The sequence below is a fragment of the Stenella coeruleoalba genome (genome assembly GCF_951394435.1).
Source record: "Stenella coeruleoalba genome assembly, chromosome: 11".
In the NCBI taxonomy this organism is placed as follows: domain Eukaryota; kingdom Metazoa; phylum Chordata; class Mammalia; order Artiodactyla; family Delphinidae; genus Stenella; species Stenella coeruleoalba.
In genome coordinates this window covers 8,014,657-8,038,089 of record NC_137157.1, presented here as the reverse complement: position 1 = coordinate 8,038,089, position 23,433 = coordinate 8,014,657, and the positions used below count along the sequence as shown (strand labels likewise).

The window sequence follows — 23,433 nt, the reverse complement described above, 5'->3', positions numbered from 1 at the left end:
ATACCCCATTCAAGATATAGGGCATTTCCGTCACCCCAGAAAGTCCCCTCATACCCTTCTAGTCAGTCCCCACCTCCATCCTTAACCACTGCTCTAGTTTCTATCAACATGATTGTTTTGCCTGTTCTTGAGTTTCGTGTAAGTGGAATCATATAGTATGAACCCTTTCTGTCTGGCTTGTTTTGCTCAGTATATGCAAATAAAATCCATTGAGAGTATTTTAAAATTATTTATTTGATCATTTCATTTTTTTCAGAGAGGTCTGTGTTTTACTTTATAAAGGAAATGTTTATTAGCTTTTTCTTTACCCCCATTTTCCAACTACATAGTAATAGATCATTTTATGCACTACTTCCTTATATACAATAAAAAACTCCTAATATTAAACAGAATTCAAGGACACTGCTTCAGGCCACGTTAAAATCCTAACCTAGTTAGTTTCAGGAAATAATTAAAATACATACCTAGATTGTAGCAAAGATTTGCATATTTCCATCCATTTTCTGTCTTCATAAAACTTTTCCTCTCTGGGTTTTCTGCCTGGCTGATAAAATATGAAGAACATTTTTCTTATTCTCTCGAGAGGTCCAATCCTAGATGTCCTGGAAGAGCTTTTCTTCTTGGCTGCACAGTCTCAGGATTGATTGTGAGACTTTGTTATTTACAGAGTCCAGATTGTGACATCTAGGCATTTGATTAATTAAATAACTTGTTAGAGTAGCCCTTCTATCCTTAATTGACTCCACATGACAAAATACTGACTTTGCTTCTTAATACTTTACAATTTGACAAAGTTACCAGAATGTCTATTCAGATGCAGTTTTATCTGAAGAAAGTCAGGCTAGATTGACTATAATGGTTAGTTCTATGATCAAAGGCCATAACAACTGCCAGGTTTACCTCTAGGGTTGAAGTTCATTGCTTTATCACACTTTTTTTCCCTCCTTCAGTTGATAAGGTGTGTTTTTCCTTGGTTAATTTTTCTGTTGTGATGAAGAGTTCTTCGAAATTTCAGAAGTTTGGAAGCATATAGTTAATGGTCACTGTATAGTGTTTACAATTAGTAAGCTTGGGAAAATGTAGTCAGTGTTTTAAATAAATATTTCTCATATAGTCATTTGTATGAAATTAGATTCAGCAACGAGGAATGCTTTGAAGGGCGAAAAAGGTGGTTTTGCAATCCTGCTTTGATTTTTAAATAATTTTATCTTTTTTTCAGAAGTTACTTCCTAATATACATATATGTATACTCTGTTATTAATGAAAATGAGAGATAACACATTGATTAAGATCATTAATATTGTGAATTTTCTTATTTCCAAAGTTTTTTTAAAAACACAATGAATTGATTTTTTAAGTTTAGTTTTATTACATGGACCATAGCTGGGAAATGACCAAAAGCAAAGCACAGGATAGGGACCAAGTAAAATGACAAAAAGGAAAAGTTGGATAATCCACCAATTATAACCAGCCTGTGCTTTTAGAAAAGAGTATTTGCTGCTTGGGTAAATTAGGAAATTTCCAATATTGAGTAACAGTGGCAGACTTAACATGAATAATTATCAGGGAGATAAATAGTTAAGCTGTTCTTGGGCTCTGGTATAAAGTTCGATATTCTACCCTAGAGCCCCAGGGGACTCTTAGCCAACTCAATCCTCAGAGAAAGAAATGTGATGTGAGCTTTTCTAGGACCAACTCTGTTGCTTTGCCTGGCCTGTAAGGCCCTCTCTTATTTATCTCTTTTGTTTCTTACCAATTTTGTTAATAAAAATGTAAATTTTTATATTGTAGGTAAATAAAAGTTAAATAAAAATTTATTAATGGGATAGAACTACAGAATTTTCTGGAGAGATAAACTATGCATAGGTAAAACAACTAGACAGTTCCAAAGTAATCATAAACAGCTGAGTTGCATGTACTGAACATGAGTACTAAGAAAACTCGAAGGACTTTGATCCACTAATTTCTCTCCTGGGACTATCCCACAGAAATAAAAGCAACAGTACATAGGGCATTTAAAAGTACCCTATGTATATAAGTAGAAAGATGTTCATTATTGCAGCAAAAAGCTGAAAATAATATGAATGCCCACCAGTATGGAAATGGATCAGGAAGTTATGATACATTCCCCCAAGAAATAATATGGAGACATCAAGCAGAATGAGTTGAAGTTATGCTAAATGAGTTGTTGGGAGGGACTTCTATGAGGTGTTGTTGTGTTAGAAAGACAACATAAACACAAGACTGTGTAGTATCCCATTTTTGTAAAACACTAGTGACTCAAAAAACCCTAAATGCAGGTATATGTGTATGTGATTATATGAGTATTGAGAAAAATAGGAAAGGATACATACTAAGTTACAAATATGAGGGTGGTTCTAATGTGGGTAGAAGGAGGGAAGGGGAGTGAGGTCTCAAACAATGAAGAAATGGGGGAAAAGTGTTTAACTATTGAAAGAGTATGGTATGATTACATTTATACACAACTATAAGATGTGTATATGAAAATAGTTGGCTTTAAAAAAAATGTAATTCAAAGGAACAAATCAACATGATCTGGGCTAATCAAGAAAGCCTTTTGAATCAGAAGGGTCTAAAAACAAACATATATTGAGCTCCAAGTCTTGAGTGGAATTGCTTTGGAGGGAGAAGAAATTTTAGAAAGGGGACACACTGTAAGGAAGGTAACAGGTTGGACTTATGTAAGATATAGAAGGAATTAATTTCAGAATAATTGGGGGAATGATAAGAAAAAAGTTGGCCACGTCACCAAAGAACACATCTTGTGTGATTTCATTTATATGAAATCTGTACTATAGACAAACCCAGAGAGGCAGAAAATAGATTAGTCGTTGTCAAGGGCTGGATTGGATTTGGAGGAAACAGGGAGTAACTATTGATTGGCATGGGATTTCTTTTTGGAGTGATGAAATATTCTAAAATTGTTTAGGGTAATGGTTGCACAAATCTGTGAATACACCAAAAATCATTGAATTGTACACTTGTAAGTGGGCGAATTGTATGGTATGAAAATATCTCAGTAGAGCTGTTACCAAAAAAAGTTGGCCAGATAAGTTGAAGTCACCTGGTAGAGAACATTAAAATGTTACATTTAAATGTAAGTGTTAAAGTGGCTTAAGAGTATGAATTTGATCTGACAGATGATAAAGAACCATTGTAGGTTATGAGTATGGAGTGGACTGTCCATGGTTTCCCTTTTTTAACCTCTTTTTCTCTTTATTTGGGACTTTAATTATAAGAGTATATATACTCATTGAAACAGAATTCAAATAATGTAATAAATCATGTTAAATAGAAAATTTCAGTTTATGTCACTCTCCATAGGTTACCACTATAAAAATTCTGATTCTTTTCTAAATTCTTTTTTCTCTCTCCTTTGTTTTTTTTAAACATAATGAGAACATATTGTCCATCTTCTTATTTAACTTTCTTACACAGCAGTGTTTCATGGCTATCTTCCCATACTTGCATGTGGAGACTGGCTACCACAGGGAATAATAATAATTCCCCACGTCATAGAGTCATTGTAAAGATAAAATAAGTTGATACGTGTAAATAATTAGAATAGTACAGACACGTAGTAAGCGTTCAATAAGCATTAGATGTTGTTTTACTACTTTTATTGTTAAGTGTAGGCTTAGGGATACAGCTTTTGTGAGTAATTGTTTTAGTAGTTCTTTTGTCTGGGAACCTAAAGTGAAAGCAGGCATAATTTCCATTTCAGAAGTGAAGCGTTCACCCAGTCATCACTGGGCTAGCAGCCAGGCAGTCTGTTAGGTACTAGTATTAAGAACTAACACATATTACAATAGCCAGGACATGGAAGCAACCTAATTGTCCATCAATAGATGAATGGATAAAGAAGATGTGGCACATATATACGATGGAACATTACTCAGCCATAAAAAGAAACGAAATTGAGTTATTTGCAGTGAGGTGGATGGACCTAGAGACTGTCATACAGAGTGAAGTAAGTCAGAAAGAGAAAAACAAATACCGTATGCTAACACATATATATGGAATCTAAAAAAAAAAAGGTTCTGAAGAACCTAGGGGCAGGACAGGAATAAAGACGCAGACGTAGAGAATGGACTTGAGGACACAGAGAGGGGGAAGGGTAAGCTGGGACCAAGTGAGAGAGTAGCATTGACATATATACACTACCAAATGTAAAATAGATAGCCAGTGGGAAGCAGCTGCATAGCTCAGGGAGATCAGCTCAGTGCTTTGTGTCCCCCTAGAGGGGTGGGATAGGGAGGGTGGGAGGGAGATGCAAGAGGGAGGGGATATGGGGATATATGTATACATATAGCTGATTCACTTTGTTACACAGCAGCAACTAACACAACATTGTAAAGCAATTATACTCCACTAAAGATGTTAAAAAAAATAAATAAATAATAAATAAAAGGAGAAAAGGCTAAAATAAAGAACTAACATAACACTTCATAGCAAAGTTTTTTATATATATGTCTATTTATTTATTTATTTTTGGCTGCATCTGGTCTTAGTTGTAGCACACAGGATCTTCTTTGCAGCATGCAGGCTTCTCTCTAGTTGTGGTGCAAGGGCTTCTCTCTAGTGTGGCGTGCAGGCTCCAGAGCACATGGGCTCTGTAGTTGTGGTGCATGGGCTCAGTAGTTGCAGCTTGTGGGCTTAGTTGCCCCGTGGCATGTGGGATCTTAGTTCCCCAACCAGGGATCAAACCCACATCCCCTGCATTGGAAGGCAGATTCTTAACCACTGGACCACCAGGGAGGTCCCACAGGGGTTCTTAATATGGGTTTTTTGCGTGCACTTACAGGAATGTGAGACTCTTGAAATTGTATGTCAAAAGTTTGTACTTGGGCTTCCCTGGTGGCACAGTGGTTAAGAATCCGCCTACCAATGCAGGGGCCACTGGTTCGAGCCCTGGTCCGGGAAGATCCTACTTGCTGCGGAGCAACTAAACCCGCGTATCGCAACTACTGAAACCCACGCGCCTGGAGCCCGTGCTCCCCAACAAGAGAAGCCACCACAATAAGCCCATGCACCACAACGAAGAGTAGCCCCTGCTCGTCACAACTAGAGAAAAGCCCACATGCAGCAACGAAGACCCAACGCAGCCAAAAATAAAATAAACTAAATAAATTTTTAAAAAAATGTTTGTATGTGCCTACATGCCATTTAGTAAACAGAATACATCCATAGCTTTCAAAAGATTTTCTAGGATGTCTTCCAATCCTTAAGAACCACATGCTTTATCAAATTTGATTCTCATGACAGCCCCAAGAGGTGGATAATATTACTAGAGTTTCGAAGGATACGAAGATGGTTCTGACCATCAAAGAGGTTATGTATACCCAGCTCACTGTTAATACAAGGTAGAAAGTGAAAAGCCCTGTTAGAAAGATATTATTATGCTTTGGAAATTCAGAAGGAGAAATTTATTCTAACTCTTGAAATTGGGGAAAGCTTTTTGGCCTTCAACTCTAAAATTACTATAGCCCATTTGACAATTATCAAATGCCTACTATATTCCAGTTGTTATTCTAGGCGCTGGGAATATAACGTTGAGCAAACAGACAAAACTCTGTGTCTTCGAGGAGCTTACATTCCTTTGGGGAAGTCTTACACAGAAAATGTGATCCTTCTCCTCACCTTGTATATTGAAACTTCAGGGCAACTTGGATTATTTGCCTAACAATGCCTTCCATATAATAATGTTTAGTAAATATTTGATTGGATGAGTGAAAGAATGAACCAAAGAGCTGGAAGAGATCTTAAGGGGTCATGATCCCATTTTTCAGGCAGGACCACATGTAATTATCTTTTCTTCCAAATTTTTGCAATGGAATAGAAATTTGAAACCTGGGTTATCTCCTTAATTTGCCGTGTGCTATGAGGAGATTGGGCATAAATTGAAGAAATGAACTTGGGTGTCTCCATCTAATATTAAACTCTCTTAAGTACTTTGGCACTATAGAAATGCAAAGCATCACTGTTTTTTGTCATTTCTAGGGGAGGTGACGCCAGGACTATCCCAGGTGGAATATGCACTTCGCAGACACAAACTAATATCTCTGATCCACAAGGAAGCACAAGGGCAGAGTGGTACAGACCACACAGTGGTACTGCTGTCCAACCCTACATACTATATGAGCAATGATATCCCCTATACTTTCCACCAAGACAACAATTTCCTGTACCTGTGTGGATTCCAAGAGCCTGATAGCATTCTGGTCCTTCAAAGCCTCCCCGGCAAGCAGTTACCAGCACACAAGGCCATACTTTTTGTGCCTCAGAGAGATCCCAGTCGAGAACTTTGGGATGGCCCCCGATCTGGTACTGATGGAGCAATAGCTCTAACTGGAGTGGATGAAGCCTATACGCTGGAAGAATTTCAACATCTTGTACCAAAACTGAAAGGTAACAAATGGGAGCAGAAGTCAAATCATAGGCCAGATTGGGACTAAGACCTTCCTTGCCTGTTTAGACAAAGTTCTTCATTTCCTAAAATAATCATCATAGCAGCATTGCCCTGGGCACCATGAAAAGAATATAAATCTTGGGCTTCCCTGGTGGCACAGTGGTTGAGAGTCCGCCTGCCAATGCAGGGGACACGGGTTCGTGCCCTGGTCTGGGAAGATCCCACGTGCCGTGGAGCGGCTGGGCCCGTGAGCCATGGTCGCTGAGCCTGTACATCCGGAGCCTGTGCTCCACAATGGGACAGGCCACAACAGTGAGAGGTCCGCGTACCGCCAAAAAAAAAAAGAATATAAATCTTTTCCACAAGACTTTAAAGATTTCATTTATTCATTTGCTAAATCTTCATTGGATTATTCATTCACAGAGACTTTTAACTGTTCTAGTTTGAAATCCCAGACAGAGAATTTTAAAGTGGAGGATGAGCATGGGCTGCTTTTCAAGATTACTGATTTTCAAGATTACTGATTTTCAAGATTACTGACCAGTCTATTGACCTTTGATTACTACTTATCATACTGCTTTTGCCAACTCTTCAAAAAAGGGCAGTATTCTCAAAGAATGATTTATTCATCACCAGCATGAGAATCACCTGGTGATGCATTATAGAATTACAAATGCATAATAGATACTGGAAATGTAAAATCTGCAGCCCCCACTCCATACCTACTAAATCAGGATCTGCATTTTAACAAGATTCTCAGGTGGTTCGTGTACACGGTTGAATTCATGCCCCTTGAAATAGTCACTTTCTCTACGCTTATTCTGGTGAAATTATGATCACTCAGAATGTTTTGGGATTCCTTTTCTGGAACTTTTCAGAATGTACACTGCATTATAAACTATCCTTAGTGATTCTTACAAATCTACAACTCTAGTAAGCATTTTATTTTTTGAAGTGTCCAAAAGTCACTTAGATCCGAATTTGATAAATAAGATAGATGATCAAGTTGGAAAATACTTGATTTTAGACAAAATAATGTATGATCGTAAAATTTTAGTCATATTCTTGTAAGGTTTATAAACATTTCTGAAGTCAGTCTCTAAAAGAGAATTTCAAAACTGTTTCCAGTGATCATAGATTGAAAGTTTAAAAACCTAAAAAGGTTGGTCTGTGATTTTATAAGCTGACAGCAGATGGTCATGGTTGTTCTACTTTTTAAAAATTACAGCAATTAAATTTCTATTGAAAATAAGATTAGAGTTTTACCTGTAATCTACATTTAAAATCACTTTTATTTTAAAGTGAAAATATTTAGGAGATTGTACCACTAATACATATCCGATCAAAATTTTTAGGATTTTTCCCTCTTCGGTCCCAAAGTCCATCGTATGAAACATACAAACAAACCTTCAGACTTAGATTGTCGTGAATACTACTCATAGGTTTCTTTTTTATTATTACTATTTATTTATTTATTTATTTATTTATTTATTTATTTATTTATTTTTGGCTGTGTTGGGTCTTTGTTGCTGCGCACGGGCTTTCTTTAGGTGCGTCGAGCAGGGGCTACTCTTCGTTGTGGTGCACGGGCTTCTCATTGTGGTGGCTTCTCTTGTTGCGGAGCACAGACTCTAGGCACGTGGGCTCCCGTAGTTGTGGCACGTGGGCTCAGTAGTTGTGGCTCACAGGCTCTAGAGCACAGGCTCAGTAGTTGTGGCGCACGGGCTTAGTTGCTTTGTGGCATATGGGATCTTCCCGGACCAGGGCTCAAACCTGTGTCCCCTGCATTGGCAGGTGGATTCTTAACCACTGCGCCACCAGGGAAGCCCCTACTCAGGTTTCTGTCAGAAAAAAAAGAAAGGAACAAATAGAGACCTGATGTAAATGGAAAAGATTTTCATAATGAGCCTCATCTTATATCTCAGGCAAAAACTGACCATTTCCTTGGGTCTCTAAAGTGAGATGGTGAACTGTGGTTGTCTGTAATGAGAATACATGGCAGATGGAAAAGGAAGGATTTCCTGGGTAAGTGTGGATTAGCATGTATTATCAACTATGAGAGCTCCTTTCACCAATACTGAGATTGTTTGTAAGGGATGGAACACTTTTAACCATAAGGTGATGAGCTGAGTACTTTTTTCTGTCCTTTTGTGTTTAGTTATTTAATGATGCCTCTAGCGCAGTTGTGTGGAGAACAATTGTCATAATTGTTCTTTAACAGTTAATAAGTAATAAAATCAAAGCTTGCGTAAAGCTTCAGTCTCATCTATCATCTTTATTAAAAACACTGAAGTTTGAGGACAGAAAAAGCTGTGTGTTCAGTCTCAGAATATCTTGCTGTTTTCAGGGAATGGCCTTTCCAATGATTTACGATCCAATCCTTCAATTACTTCAGTCCTGAGAGTTTGTGTTCAACCCTTTAGAGTTCTATACTACATATTTTATAGTTTTGACTCTTGTTCAAGTCATTATGACAGGTGGTATTTCTTGTTGCTGTTTTATTTTAAATCTGTTTTAAGCCGAGACACATACACTGTGGTATGACTGGATGAGGCCCCCTCACATTCAGCTCCACTGTGACTACATGCAGCAGTTGACAGAGGTCAAAGCCAGGAGCAAGAACAAGGTTCGGGCTGTGCAGCAGCTGGTACAGCATCTCAGGCTGATCAAATCTCCTGCAGAAATTGAACGAATGCAGATTGCTGGGAAACTGACATCACAGGTATGGCTCCTACTGAAAAAGTTCTTTCCAAATTAAAAAATCTCAACTCTTAGGGTTCAGTGGGCACCTTGAGGTTGTGTACCCAATGTAGTAATCTCATGGCACATGGACATTTAGCTTCGCTTTGATGTTTACTGAATGTGTCTAGAGACTTGCTCAGAACCTTGCAAGGCATATCAAGTATCCCTCTTGTATCTTTTACCCATGATCTTAGTTGTTTCTCCTTGCAACAACATAAATTAATTCATTTTATTTCCTTTCCTTACCATATCTACAATAATAGCAGCAGTTAGAGTTTGTTAAAGAAGATTCGTAGGACCTAAAATGACAGTGCTTACAAAACTGCAGTTTATTACAGGAGAAGGGTACAGTATAGCAACAGCATTAATGTAAGTATACCTGTCACACCCAATGGCTGTCTCACAGCCAGGTCCAGAGAAGCTGGGTGCAGACTTCTGTTGTCCTCCCTTAGGACCGGGCAAGGTGCATTTTCTCTGGCTCAGGAACCACAGATGCATGTATAGAACACCTGGGAACCAGGGAGCCCCAGATAGAATCTCAGCTAGGGATTTTTGGGTTTTGGTCTCATTGGCGTATTCCTGCTAGGTAACAGAGCTCTCACAGAGACCAAGTATAAACCTATAATCTCACTGTTATCAATACTGACAGGCTGATACAAACTGTACTGACCTGAAATTTCTTGCAATACTTTGTTTTTATTGTGGTGAAATAAATAAATAAATAAATATATATATAAAATAAAATTTACCATTTAGCCATTTTAAGTGTACAGTTTGGTGTCATTAAATACTTTCACATTGTTGTACAATCACCATGACTGTACATCTCAAGAACTTTTTCGTGATTTCATGCTGAAACTCTGTGCCCAATAGGGAGTAACTTCTCATTCCCCCTTCTTGTAGCCCCTAGTTACCACTGTTCTACTTTCTGTCTCTATGAATTTGACTACTCTAGGCAACTCATATAAGTGTAGTCATACAATATTTGTCCTTTTGTTTCTAACTTATGATGAAGACATCATAATGTCTTCAGGATTCATCCATGTTGTAGCATATATTAGAATTTCCTTCCTTTTTAAGACTAAATAATATTCCATTGTATGTATATACAGTGTTTTGTTGTCCATTCATCCACTGATGGTCATTTGGGCTGTTTGCATCTTTAGGCTGTTGTGAATAATTCTGCTGTGAACGTTGCAGTAAAAATATCTGGTTAAGACCTGACTTTCATTTATTTGGAATATATACCCAGAAGTGGAATTGCTGGGTCAAATGTCAATTCTTTGTTTAATTTTTTGAGGAACCACCATACTGTGTTTAGCAATTCATAAGTGTTCTAATTTCTCCATATCTATGGCATTCTGGGTTTTTTTTTTTTTTTAATAATAGCAATCCTAATGGGTATGAAGGGGTATCTGTGTTTTTTTAATACAATTTTTAAAGGTTATACTCCATTTACAGTTATTACAAAATATTGGCTATATTCCCCATGTTGTACAATACATCCTTGTAGCCTGTCTTACACCCAGTAGTTTGTACCCCCTACTTCCCGATCCCTATATTGCCCCCTTCCCTCCCCCTCCCCCCTAGTAACCACTAGTTTGTTCTCTGTATCTATGAATCTGCTTCTTTTTTGTTATATTCACTAATTTGTTGTATTTATTAGATTCCACATATAAGTGATATCATACAGTATTTGTCTTTGACTTATTTCAGTTAGCATAATTGATGCCTTCCAAGTCCATCCATGTTGCTGCAAATGGCAGAATTATTTCTTTTTTATGGCTGAGTTGATTGTGGTTTTGATTTGCATTTCCCTAATGGTTAGTGATAGTGAGCATCTTTTCATTTGCTTATTGCCCTCACAACACTTTTAATCAGTATGTTTCATGCCATGCCTTGACCAAAGTAGTGCCATGCAGAAATTTAGCAAAACAGCTCAAGCTAATTCTAGGAATTAACAGTTCACACCCCCCGACCCATTGTCAAGGCTTTTTCTAATAAAATAAATCCTTAGTTTGATAACAGTTACTTGCCTTACAATGTCATACAATGAGATAGACAGAGTGTCCATGCTGAATCCATTTACAATATCTACAAAATATGGGGTTGGTATAGATTTAAACAGACAGCTGAACCTTCCACTTGTACTTTCTCATGTTTTTGTACTAACCGTACAATTCTTTTGCTTCTCAGATCTATAGCTCTCTGTTCTTTTTGGCATATATTGTCTGAATTATTAAGAATCATAATCTTTCATTAATCAGCTGTAAGTATTCATCAGACCAGTTCTGCTGCATAGGGAATAAGATCCTGAGAAGGCTTTAACTCAGTCTCCCATTATATTAGATCACTATTAGTATCTACAGCGTTAATTTTACTTATGACTCCATATTATACCTTATAACAATACCGCTGTAGTTACAGTATAAATCAGACAAAATAATGGTGTTATCAATTTTTCCCTCCCAACCCAATCTACCTTTTCCCATATACCATGTATTATTCCTCATAGGAGTATAAATCAGAGACCATATCTGTTTTTTCAGGATTCAGAACATCTCGAGTACATAGCCAGATTTCTTCTCTCAAGTTACATGGTTTGACAGATACTGGTCCCCGGTGAGAAGAGTCCTGCAACAGAACCCATTTATCTACCACAGGAAGCACTATAATATTTAAAGTTTGTCCAGTATTCACAAACTACACTATAGGGAAAGAATGGTTAGCCCTCATTTGGGGTGCTGAAGCTGGTAAAGAGCACCTCGACAGGTTGCATCCTCTAGTTAATATCTTCCATAGACTACAGGGCCCATACGTCTCCCACAAATGCATACCCTGGATTTCTGCTATGGGAATTCCTGGCCATAGGGCTTGGGATGCCTTGGACTCCATTTGAATTAAGGAATCTATTAACCTAGCTTATATTAACATGTAAGCTTGTTCCCTTCTCACTGCTGGGTTGATCTGGGCATGTTGTCTTAGTGTATGCTGTAATTAAAAGATTCGTTTTGTGAGCACTGTGTTATTACTTCAAGTATCTTGCCACTTTTGTCTTTACTCCTGGAATAGGATGCCTTCAAGGCACCCTATTCATGTTAGTAGGTCTTTTTCATTTGTAGGTCTTTCCTCATTGAAAGCAAATCTGCCTGGCCAGTTACTCATAGCCCAGCTGCTAATTCCTCTAAGGCTCTCATTTCGAGTGGGCCAACACCAGACATGTTGCCATTGAGTACTAACTGCTTTAGTACAATTAGGAAATAAATTTGGTACCCCCAAAATGGTAATTCCTCCAGGCCTAGATCATATGAGTTGACTTTGGTCTACTCTTAAACAGACTTTGGTTTGAGTTTTCCGTAGCGCTTCCCATAACCAACAACAACAAATTCCAAAATTCTCAGGAATGTAGGCCCACTAAGTTTTAACTTTTTCTTTATCAGTGATCCAAGTGTCCCAAATGTCCCTCCTCCTCTTCATGCCTATTCACCCACAAGAAAAGGGCAAATAGCTATTTTTACACATAATGTTATTATGACAGATGGGACATGTAGTAGATGCCATTCTACTATCACATTGTGGTACCTTTTTTAAACCATCATCACAATTAATGGCTACATAATGTCCATTTAGATTATTATTAATCAGTGTTTTTCAGGTTCAGCCTGTTAAATATGCCCACAGGTTTCTTCCCAACACAGGTCCTCTATAATAGATCCATCCTATGAAATGAGAATCAAAAAAACTAGCTACATTTGTATTGTTTCACGTAGTCAGACACAGAGCTCCCATCTCTTCATCCATTTTGAGGACACATATCACTCTGGGAAGTGTGTTTGTTAGGTTGGCTATTGTCTAGCTCTCTTTTTGGCTCTTCAGAAGAGGAAGAGATTTCATCAGAGCCCTTCACCCAAGAGCTTCTGAGTTAAGGCTGAGAGAAATATTAGTCTCTTGCTTTAAGCATCTCTTGAGGCACCAAAATTGTTAGATTTTCCCTTTTGTGGCACTCATTTATTGGCTCCCTTTCCCTCAGCAACAACCTTGCCTTTCCATTCATCATTAATTTTAACTCATACCTTTCCCCGCTAAAGTATAATTTTCTGGTCCAGCCACTGAGCTAGTCCATTCCCAATTACAAGGGGACAGACTGGATAAATACAGAAAAATGGAACTGTACTGTTCCAAGAAAGAGAATTCTTATTAACAATTTGAGCTTCGGTAGGGGCCAGTGATCTATGTCATTGTCCAGTGCATCTGCCTGGCCTGAGTTCCTCCATGTCCATGCATTTCATGGACCTTTGTTGACATTTCAGCAGATCAAATTAGGCCATCAACTAGTTGATTCCAGCCACCTTCAAACCCTGGCGTAGGGTTTCTTTGGTGAGCATCAACATGGCCTACTTCGTTTTACCCTCAGAATTTCCGTAGAGATTTATATAGAGTGGTGGCCCACATATGGGAATCGTATTCAGTTATTTATGGCCGATTGTTAGACCAATTTCAAGTGTATTGGCGTCAGTATTTACCCAAATAGTGAGGCTTTTATTTGTGTCCATTTCTTCTATCATGGCTAGGAATACAACATGTAATTCAACTCAGTGGACCAGCTTGTTCTTTGATAAGGATGTTACCTTCTGCTGGACTCAATATCTGCTTTCCATACAGAATTGCCTTTAGTTCTGAACTACCATCTGTGAACCAGACCAATTGCCTGGCATCCTTGGGCAGTTGGTCAAAAGGAAGGATCTGAGGAAAAAAGGCTCATAAAGATGATGAGTCTGTCCCATGGATCCCCTGGTAACATACTCCATATAGTGCATTTCCATTTTATGATGGAATTCCTTTGGGCATTGCCCTTCTTGTTGGAATGCTTTCTGGCATGAAATAATGCTGTAAATGTATATTGGAAACCATTCTACATGAATGCAAGTTGTAGGTTCTCAGTGGTGATTGACAATGAGGAAAATGCATTAACCAGATCAATACAGGATACCAGTCTCCTTTAGCTTGTTGTATCAGTTGAATAGTGTGGAGTGTATTGGGGACAGCTGAGTCTGTGTCTACTGTTAGCACTCTGTCATTAGCCTTCCTTATTGGCCACTGGGCTAGTACAGTGAATTTATGGACACTAATATACCTGCATATGACATTTCTTTATTCAGGGCAGTACTGCCTTCCAGGTATCCAATAATGTTTCCAGTTTTCTAGTTGAGTTGGCTTAGGTTAATTCTAATGGCTCCCGTGTTGCATGTCCAGTGAGTACTGGATGAAGGGAAGACCCAAGTTATTCTTTTCTTCATATTACCCAGTAGGGGGAGGATTTTCCATTCAAACATTATATCCATATCAGTTATACATTCAGGTAAGGGAGATACCACAGTATATGCTGTTTTATCATATATTTCAACTTTTAACCAGACCTTAATTGTTTTTTAAGTCTTTATTGAATTTGTTACAGTATCACTTCTGTTTTATATTTTGGTTTTTTGGCCACGAGGCATGTGGGATCTTAGTTCCCCGACCAGGGGTCGAACCCACATCCCCTGCATTGGAAAGCGAAGTCTTAACCACTGGACTGCCAGGGAAGTCCCAAGACCTTAATTTTTATTCCTTTCACAGTAGCATCCCCTTATCCCCCTGAATTAATTCTGTCATCCCTAAGGGACTTATTTTCAGCCCTAAGCAGTACTGCACACTGTGCTCCTGTATCCAGTAGACCTAAAAGAATTTCTTCTTGACCTCCAGTCATTGACTTACACATTTGTAAAAGGTCTTGGGTCCCCTGCCAGGAACTGGGTCAAGAGACCTTGGCCTTCATATCTATCTTCTTCTTCCATTACCGCCTTAATATTGAAATCCAGTATTTTGGTATCTGACGATAGTGGCTCATTGGAATCTTTCTCTTTCTAAAATTCCTCTAAATCAGATTAATTGAGTGTATCTGCCTTGAGATTTTTATATCCTGAGGAGTTTGAGGACAAGCAGTTGCAGGTTCTCCACCTTACTGTAAAATTATCATTGTTTGGCACTCTGTCATTTTCCTCCTTTTCATAACATTTTTAATTAGCCATATAAAAAATGAATTGTTGCTCCCTTATTTTCTTTCCATTTGCTACTTTTTATTGTAAAATACACACTACCATTATAACCATTTTAAGTGTACAATTCAGTGGTATTAAGTATATTCACATTGTTTTGCAACCATTACCATTATCTATTTCCAGAACTCTTTAATCATCCCAAACAGAAACTCTGTAACCTTTAAACAATAACTCCCAATTTCCCCTCTCCCAACCCCAATAACCTCTAATCTACTATGAATTTGCCTATTCTAAGTAAGAATAGGCAAATATTCTTCTTGTATAAGTAGAATCATGTAATATTTCCCCTTTTCTGTCTGACTTGTTTAATTTAGCAGAATGTCTTCAAGATTTATCTGTCATATATATATATATATGTATCAGAACTTCATTTCTTTCTGTGACTGAATAATATTCCATTGTATGTATAGCCTGTATCTGTATTTTATTTATCCATTTATCTGTTTATGAATACTTGGGTTGTTTCTACCTTTTGCCCATTGTGAATAGTGCTGCTATGAGCATTGATGTATAAGTATCTGTTTGAGTCCTTGCATTAAATTCTCTTGGATATATGCATCAGAGTGGGATTACTGGATCATATGATAATTCTATGTTTAACTTTTTGAGGAACCATGTGGCTTCACCATTTTACACTTCTGCCAACAATATACAAGGGTTCCAATTTCTCTACATCCTCACCAACACTTGTTTTTAGGTTTTGGGGGGTTTTGTTTGTTTGTTTTGATAATAGCCATCCTAATGGATGTGAAATGTTACCTCATTTTGGTTTTGATTTGCGTTTTCCTACTCACTCATGGTATTGGACATCTTTTTGTGTGCTTATTGGATTTTAGTATATCTTCTTTGGAGAGATGTCTGTTCAGTTCTTTTGCCCTTTTTTTAATTGGGCTGTTTGTCTTTTTGTTTTTGAGTTGTAAGGGTTCTTTACGTAGTATTCTGAATACTATGTAAAGTATCAGATATATGGCTTGCAAATATCTTCTCCCAGTCTGTAGGTTGTCTTTTCACTCTCTTGACAATGCCCTTTGACACACAACAGTTTTTAATTTTTTAAAAAAATTTATTTATTTTTGGCTGTGTTGGGTGTTCGTTTCTGTGTGAGAACTTTCTCCAGTTGTGGCAAGCGGGGGCCACTCTTCATCGCGGTGCACTGGCCTCTCACTATTGTGGCCTCTCTTGTTGCGGAGCACAGGCTCCAGACGCACAGGCTCAGTAGTTGTGGCTCATGGACCTAGTTGCTCCGTGGCATGTAGGATCTTCCCAGACCAGGTCTCAAACCCGTGTCCCCTGCATTAGCAGGCAAATTCTCAACCACTGCGCCACCAGAGAAGCCCCAGTTTTTAATTTTGATCAAGTCCAATTTATCTAGTTTTCTTTTTTTGCTTATTTTGTTGTCATATCTAAAAATCCATTGCCAAATTCAAAGCTATAAAGATTCAGCCCTATATTTTCTTTTAAGAGTTTTCTTTAGTTTTAGCTCGTAAGGTTAGTTCTTTCATCCATTGTGAGTTAATTTTTGTATGTGTTTCTTAGCAGAAACATAGGGGTGAATCTTCATGACCTTGGATTTAGTAGTGGAGTCCTAGATCTGACACCAGAAGCACTAGCAACAACAACAAAATAGATAAATTGGGCTTCATCAAAATTAAAAACTTAAAAAAAAATTAAAACCTTTTGTGCATCAAAGAATATTATCAGGAGAATGAAAAGGCAACTTTGGAATGGGAGGAAATATTTGCAAATCCTATATCCGATAAAGATCTAGTATCCAGAATATGTAAAGAACTCGTAACAACTCAACAAGAAAAAAGATAAGGGTTCAACTTCATCCCCTTGGTGTCCTCTTTCTTACTGGTTTTATTTCTCTTGTAAAGTCCTAAACTCCATATTATCTTTTTTTTATCCATATGAGGAAGTTGAGATAAAAAAATCTGAAACTACCTGTTTATATCCTCCTGAGATCCAACAGCAAAGTCATATATGAAGCCCCTGCTGGTGAGCATCCTTTATCACAGTGTCTGTTATAAATTTAGTAAGGGGCATTCCATAAGGGTGCTCATTTCCTTCATCATACAGCCACTGCAATACTGCCTACATCTACAGCATTTCTGCAGCTTCAGTAGGCACCAACCATTTATAAGACAAGGGAGAAGCAGGGCAATTGCCTATGTCTGGATATGTATGGTGGACCCCTCCCTTAATGCATTCTGGTAAACCAGGGGTTTCTCTGAAGCTACAGTGAGCCCTAATTCCCCTCCACTCAACAGTGTTTAAAGCCAGAGACACTGCTCCTTGATCTAAAATTCTTAGGAACCATTTTTAGTTCATCAGGGTGTTGCATGTAAATCTGAAAAATGGCTCATTTCTTTCACCGAATAACCCCTTTCGAGATTTTTTTTTGTCCCCCATCAAACAGTTTGCCCTACCTGAATTATCTTAGTTGTAGTGTGTATCACAAGCTTAGCTGGTTCATCAAAAATTACAGTGGCCCAGGTTCCTTTGGTTAGAGCTTTACCTGCTGCTCAAAGTAGGTGAAACTCATCTGAAGAGGATTCTGAACTTTCTCAGATCAATGCTGAAAGCTGCAACCATATCACTGAGTTTTTAACAAGACCACTATCGGTTTGCAATTCCTTTCTAGTCCATTATGCTAGCTGCTAAAGTTCAGGTTCTGTTATTTTCAGATTCCACTGATTTCAAAGCCAGTACTACTTTAAACCAGTGGTGGCTTGGCAATCATCCAAGCTCATAATTTTCTTTTTTTTCACCCTTTTTATCAGAATCATTCTTTTTCTTTCAAAATAATACCTTTACCATATATTAAGAATAATTCAGATATGCTGGAACAACTGGATATCTACATGCAAAATAATGATCTTGGACCCCTACCTCATACCATATATAAAAATTAACTCAAAATAAATCAAAGACCTAACCTTAAAAGCTAAAACTATATAAAACTTAACAGAGGGTGGCACAGTGGTTGAGAGTACGCCTGTCGATGCAGGGGACGCGGGTTCGTGCCCCGGTCCGGGAAGATCCCACATGCCGCGGAGCGGCTAGGCCCGTGAGCCATGGCTGCTGAGCCTGCGCGTCCGGAGCCTGTGCTCCGCAACGGGAGAGGCCACAACAGTGAGGGGCCTGCGTACCACAAAAAAAAAAAAAAAAAATTAACAGAAACATAGGGTGAATCTTTATGACCTTGAATTTGGCAATGGATTTTTAGATATGAAATGAAAATAAGCAACAAAAGAAAAACAGATAAAGTGGACTTGATCAAAATTAAAAACTGTTGTGTGTCAGAGGGCATTATCAAGAGAATAAAAAGACAACCTACAGAGTGGGAGAAAATATTTTCAAGCCATAAATCTGATAATGGTCTGTATTCAGAATACTATGTAAAGAACTCTTGCAACTGAAAAACAAAAACACAAACAGCCCAATTACAAAATGGGCAAAAGAGTTGAATAGACATCTCTCCAAAGAAGATATACAATGAAAAGATACTTAATATCAGTAGCCACTTAGGAAATGCAAATCCAAATCTAAATGAGATACCACTTCACACCCAATAAGACAGCTTATTAAAAACTAAACGCACAAACAAAATAACAAATGTAGGCGAGGATGTGGAAAAATTGGAACCTTTGCACATTACCAGTGGGAATGTTCAGTCACTGTGGAAAATACATGGGGGTTCCTGAAAAAATTAAACAATTATCATATGATCTGACAGTTCTTCTCTTAGGGATATACCCAAAAGAATTAAAAACAGGTACTCAAACAAATACTTGTACACAAATGTTCATTGAGACACTATTCAGGATAGCCAAAAGGTGCAGACAACTCACATGTCCGTCAGTGGATGAATGGAATAACAAAATGTAGTATATATATCAATACATACAGTGGTATACTATTCAGCCATAAAAAGAAATGACATACCTTCCACAGCATTGATGAACCTTGAAACCATTATCCTAAGTGAAGCAAGCCAGACACAAAAGATCACATATTGTATGATTCCATTTATATGAAATATCCAGAATATGTAAATCCATAGAGACTAAAAGCAGATTGATACTTGCCAGGAGCTAGGGTGAGGGGGATATGGAAAGTAACTGTGTACTGGGTACGGCATTTTCTTTTGGGGTGATGACAATGTTTTTGAACTAGGTAAAGGTGACGGCTACACAACGTTGTGAATATAGTAAATGCCACTGAATTGTTCACTTTTATTGGTTAATTTTATGTAATGTGAATTTCATCTCAGGTTTAAAAAATGAATGAATGAATTAGATGCGAACTGTACTAACCATGGCAGTTAAACAGGTCAGTTGTTAAAGAAGACTCAGTGACAGTGCTTACAAGTCTACAGTTAGTACAGAAGAAGGGTACAGTATAGCAACAGCATTAATGTAAGAATACCTGTCACACCCAATGGCTGTCTCACAGCCAGGTCCAGAGAAGCTGGGTGCAGACTTCTGTTGTCCTCCCTTAGGACCGGGCATGGTACATTTTCTCTGGCTCAGGAACCACAGATGCATGCACAGAACACCTTGGAACCAGGGAGCCCCAGATGGAATCTCAGCTAGGGATTTTTGGGTTTTGGTCACATTAGCATATTCCTGCTATGAAGCAGCATAGCCCTTCAGAGGTCCCAGGGAGACCAAGTACAAACCATTAATCTCACTGTTATCAGTACTGACAAGCTGATAACAAAGTGCTTGGAAACTCTTCTCAACGCTGTTAACCAGCATATTTCAGACTTTGACCAGGATCAGTGCCGAGTGGGAACTTTAGCAAAACAGCTCAGGCTAATTCCAGACCTGCTGGAATTAACCTCACAGCAGAACAGCACACAGATATTTGAAGGCTGCTTTCCTGTGTTCTACCTTAGTCTTTCCAAAGTGAAGACTTGTTTTCCTTAACTATTCCTCATTTGTTATATTTTCCCTTATTTTGGTAACCCTCCTCTGTGCTGTAGTTTGTCAGTGTCCTTCAAGTACAGTGTCCAGTGCTCTTGCCACAACCAGACCAGCAAAGACTACTTATAGCTAATTATAAATGTGATAAGCGTTATGTCTTTGTCTTCCTGCAATCACTGATTTTTAAAATAAGGAAGAAGAACTAAGACTAGATCTGTTGGGATAATGTTAAGGGCTCCAGAGGAATTGATATCAGTCCAATGATCAGATGTCTTTGAATAAGGTGTAAAATCAGTTTTAAATCTACCTAGGAGTATTCTGACCCACACTTCTGTCACTTGTCCTCACATAGTTATCCTGAGAGACTATTTTAAGTATTGTCCTACAATTTAGAAGTATTAAGTCTGTGGTATTCCCTTTATCTACCAATTCAGTAATGACAACAGACAGGGAGATGGAATTTGGCCTTATTTTTCTTTCTTTCTTTCTTTTTTTTTTAAGAAATCCAAAGAGGATTTTTTAAATTTTATTTATTTATTTATTTAATTTTTGGCTCATTGGGTCTTCGTTGCTGCCTGCGGGCTTTCTCTAGTTGTGGCGAGCAGGGGCTACTCTTCATTGCGGCGCGCAGGCTTCTCATTGCGGTGGCTTCTCTTGTTGCGGAGCACGGGCTCTAGGCGCATGGACTTCAGTAGTTGTGGCTCGTGGGCTCTAGAGCGCAGGCTCAGTAGTCATGGTGCATGGGCTTAGATGCTCCGTGGCATGTGGGATCTTCCCGGACCAGGGATCGAACCCGTGTCCCCTGCATTGGCAGGCGGATTCTTAACCACTGTGCCACCAGGGAAGTCCTGGACTTATTTTTCTTAATAAACAATTTCTAGCTGTCAGTGATTTTTATTCCCTCAGTATTCCCAATTCTAATCTAGAATGTTTCTGTAAGATTTTTGGATATTTGGACAAAATAGTTTCCTTAAGAAAAGTTATGGTAAGAAAAGCAAAAACAAAAACCCCCAAACAACAAAAAAGAATAGTTATGCTATATTTCTGTGGCTTAGCCCAAACAAAAATTTCCCTTCTTTTGGGGGGCAAGCCAAATATAATTTGTGCCTATGTGATACTAATCAGTTGGACTGTGTGGCACTCTGATTTGGTTTAAAATAAGTAAAGGACCTTGCCATCAGAGTTAAGTAATGTTTACAGACAGAGAATTGCTAGAATATTTGGGCAGAAGGAAAAGTGGGGTAGGAATCAGACTTTCTCCAGGTCTAATCTCTCCTGTGGCTGAACGCATATCCTGCCTCCTGGACATCTCTCCCTGAATTTCCTGTAAGTATCTAAACTTGTGCTCTCCCTCCACCAAACCTGACTCTCCTCCTGTATTCTTTCTCATGGTTAATAATATCAATGTTTACCCAACAACCATAGATAGAAATATGGAAATTATCCAGATAATTGCTTCTCCCCAACCCTTATATCTAATTAACTAGTCCACAAGTGCCCTCCTAGGGAGGCAGAATAGTGTAGTAGAGAACAGACCTGGGTTTAAATACCAAGCTGTGTTATTTTGACCTATGCCTAGCACAGTGGGACACCTACTATCCCTTTGCTGTCTATTTGCTTCCATTATTGCCTGAGTATAACTCTACCATGGCAGAGTGAACTTTATAAATCTGATGTCCCTCTCCTACTTAAACAACTGGGTGGCTCCTTGTTGTTTTCAGGATTACATTTCAACATGCTCATGCAAGGCCTTTCATGGTGTGGCCCCTCCTACCTACCCTTCCAGCTTCATCTCTTCTTGTTCCTCCATATGTGCTTGACATATGTGCTGACATATGTGTTCCAGCATATGTGCCGGCCATCCTGAACTCTGAGATGGGCCACAGTCCTGTGTCATCCCTCTGCCCTGAGTGCCCTTCCCCTCCTTTCCAAATGGCACAGTTTCCTTATTCTAACCTCACCCATATGGGGACACACACACAAAACCTTTATGAAATCATTCGTGAAATGCTTCTTCTCTCCACTCTCCCTTCTCCATAAACTATACAGTATCCATTCATGATGTACTCTGATTATGAGATGCACAGGGTGAAATGCAAAGAAAACCCATTTTACATTTTTAAAGAGTCAGAACACAAACATTTAAATAGCACCTAGTGGGACTTCCCTGGTGGCGCAGTGGTTAGGAATCCGCCTGCCACCGCAGGGGACACGGGTTTGATCCCTGGTCTGGGAAGATCCCACATGCCACGGAGCAACTAAGCCCATGCGCCACAACTACTGAGCCTGTGCTCTAAAGTCCATGAGCCACAACTACTGAGCCCACACGCTGCAACTACTGCAGCCTGCACACCTAGAGCCCGTACTCCACAACAAGAGAAGCCACCGCAATGAGAAGCCCGCACACCACAATGAAGCGTAACCCCCGCTCGCCGCAACTAGAGAAAGCCCGCGCGCGGCAACAAAGACCCAGCGCAACCAGAAAATAAATAAAATTTTAAAAAATAGTAAATACATAAATAAAACAAAGTTTAAAAATAAATAAATAGCACCTAGTGAGGTAAGAGAGTTAAGTGTTAGTTGGGAGTGTGGGCTACATTGTGACAAGACAACCTAATAAGTGGCAGTCTTAAGGTTTGCCCCTTGGTCTTTACAGAAAAGGTATCACACACATAGTGAGGATAGGTGGCATGAAGCACGTACCATATATACCTGGAATCATCTGTGAAGAAATGGATTCGTAGGAAGCACATTGATTACAAAAAGAAGTAAAGCAAAATCAGGCATTTGACCACCTATGAAGCAAAAGGAAGTTTTCTATCTTGTTTAGTCTGCATAGCATTGTAAAAGGACCATGACTTCAAAAATTCTCTGTACTATTCATTAACAGTTTGGAAGGAAATAAACAAAAAGACAAATCCCTCTTTTAAGTTTATAAGCCTCAAGACTTCCCTGGTGGGTCCAGTGGGTGAGACTCCGTGTTCCCACTGCAGGGGGCCCAGGTTGGATCCCTGGTCGGGGAACTAGATCCTGCATGCATGCCTCAACAAAGATCCCATGTGCCGCAACTAAGACCTGGCGCAGCCAAAATAAATAAATAAAATAATAAATATTTTTCTAAAAAGTGTATGAGCCTCAGTAGAGCTACCACACTTTTCCTTTTTTTCTGTCGTGTTTTTTAATTTTCTTTCCTTTTGGCCGCGCCTCATGACTTGCGGGATGGGATCTTAGT

General features: G+C 38.7%; 1 protein-coding gene across 2 annotated transcripts in view; it reads left to right on the top strand.

The window, feature by feature from the left end:
• The window catches only part of XPNPEP3 (X-prolyl aminopeptidase 3), a 60,905-nt gene that overhangs the window by 13,810 nt on the left and 23,662 nt on the right, over nucleotides 1-23,433 (top strand). For both annotated transcript variants that reach the window (XM_079937538.1, XM_079937537.1), the window contains exons 3-4: nucleotides 6,022-6,429; nucleotides 8,950-9,152. In XM_079937538.1, coding sequence (XP_079793664.1) covers nucleotides 6,022-6,429; nucleotides 8,950-9,152 — 611 coding nt within the window. The remainder of the gene's footprint in view (nucleotides 1-6,021; nucleotides 6,430-8,949; nucleotides 9,153-23,433) is intronic.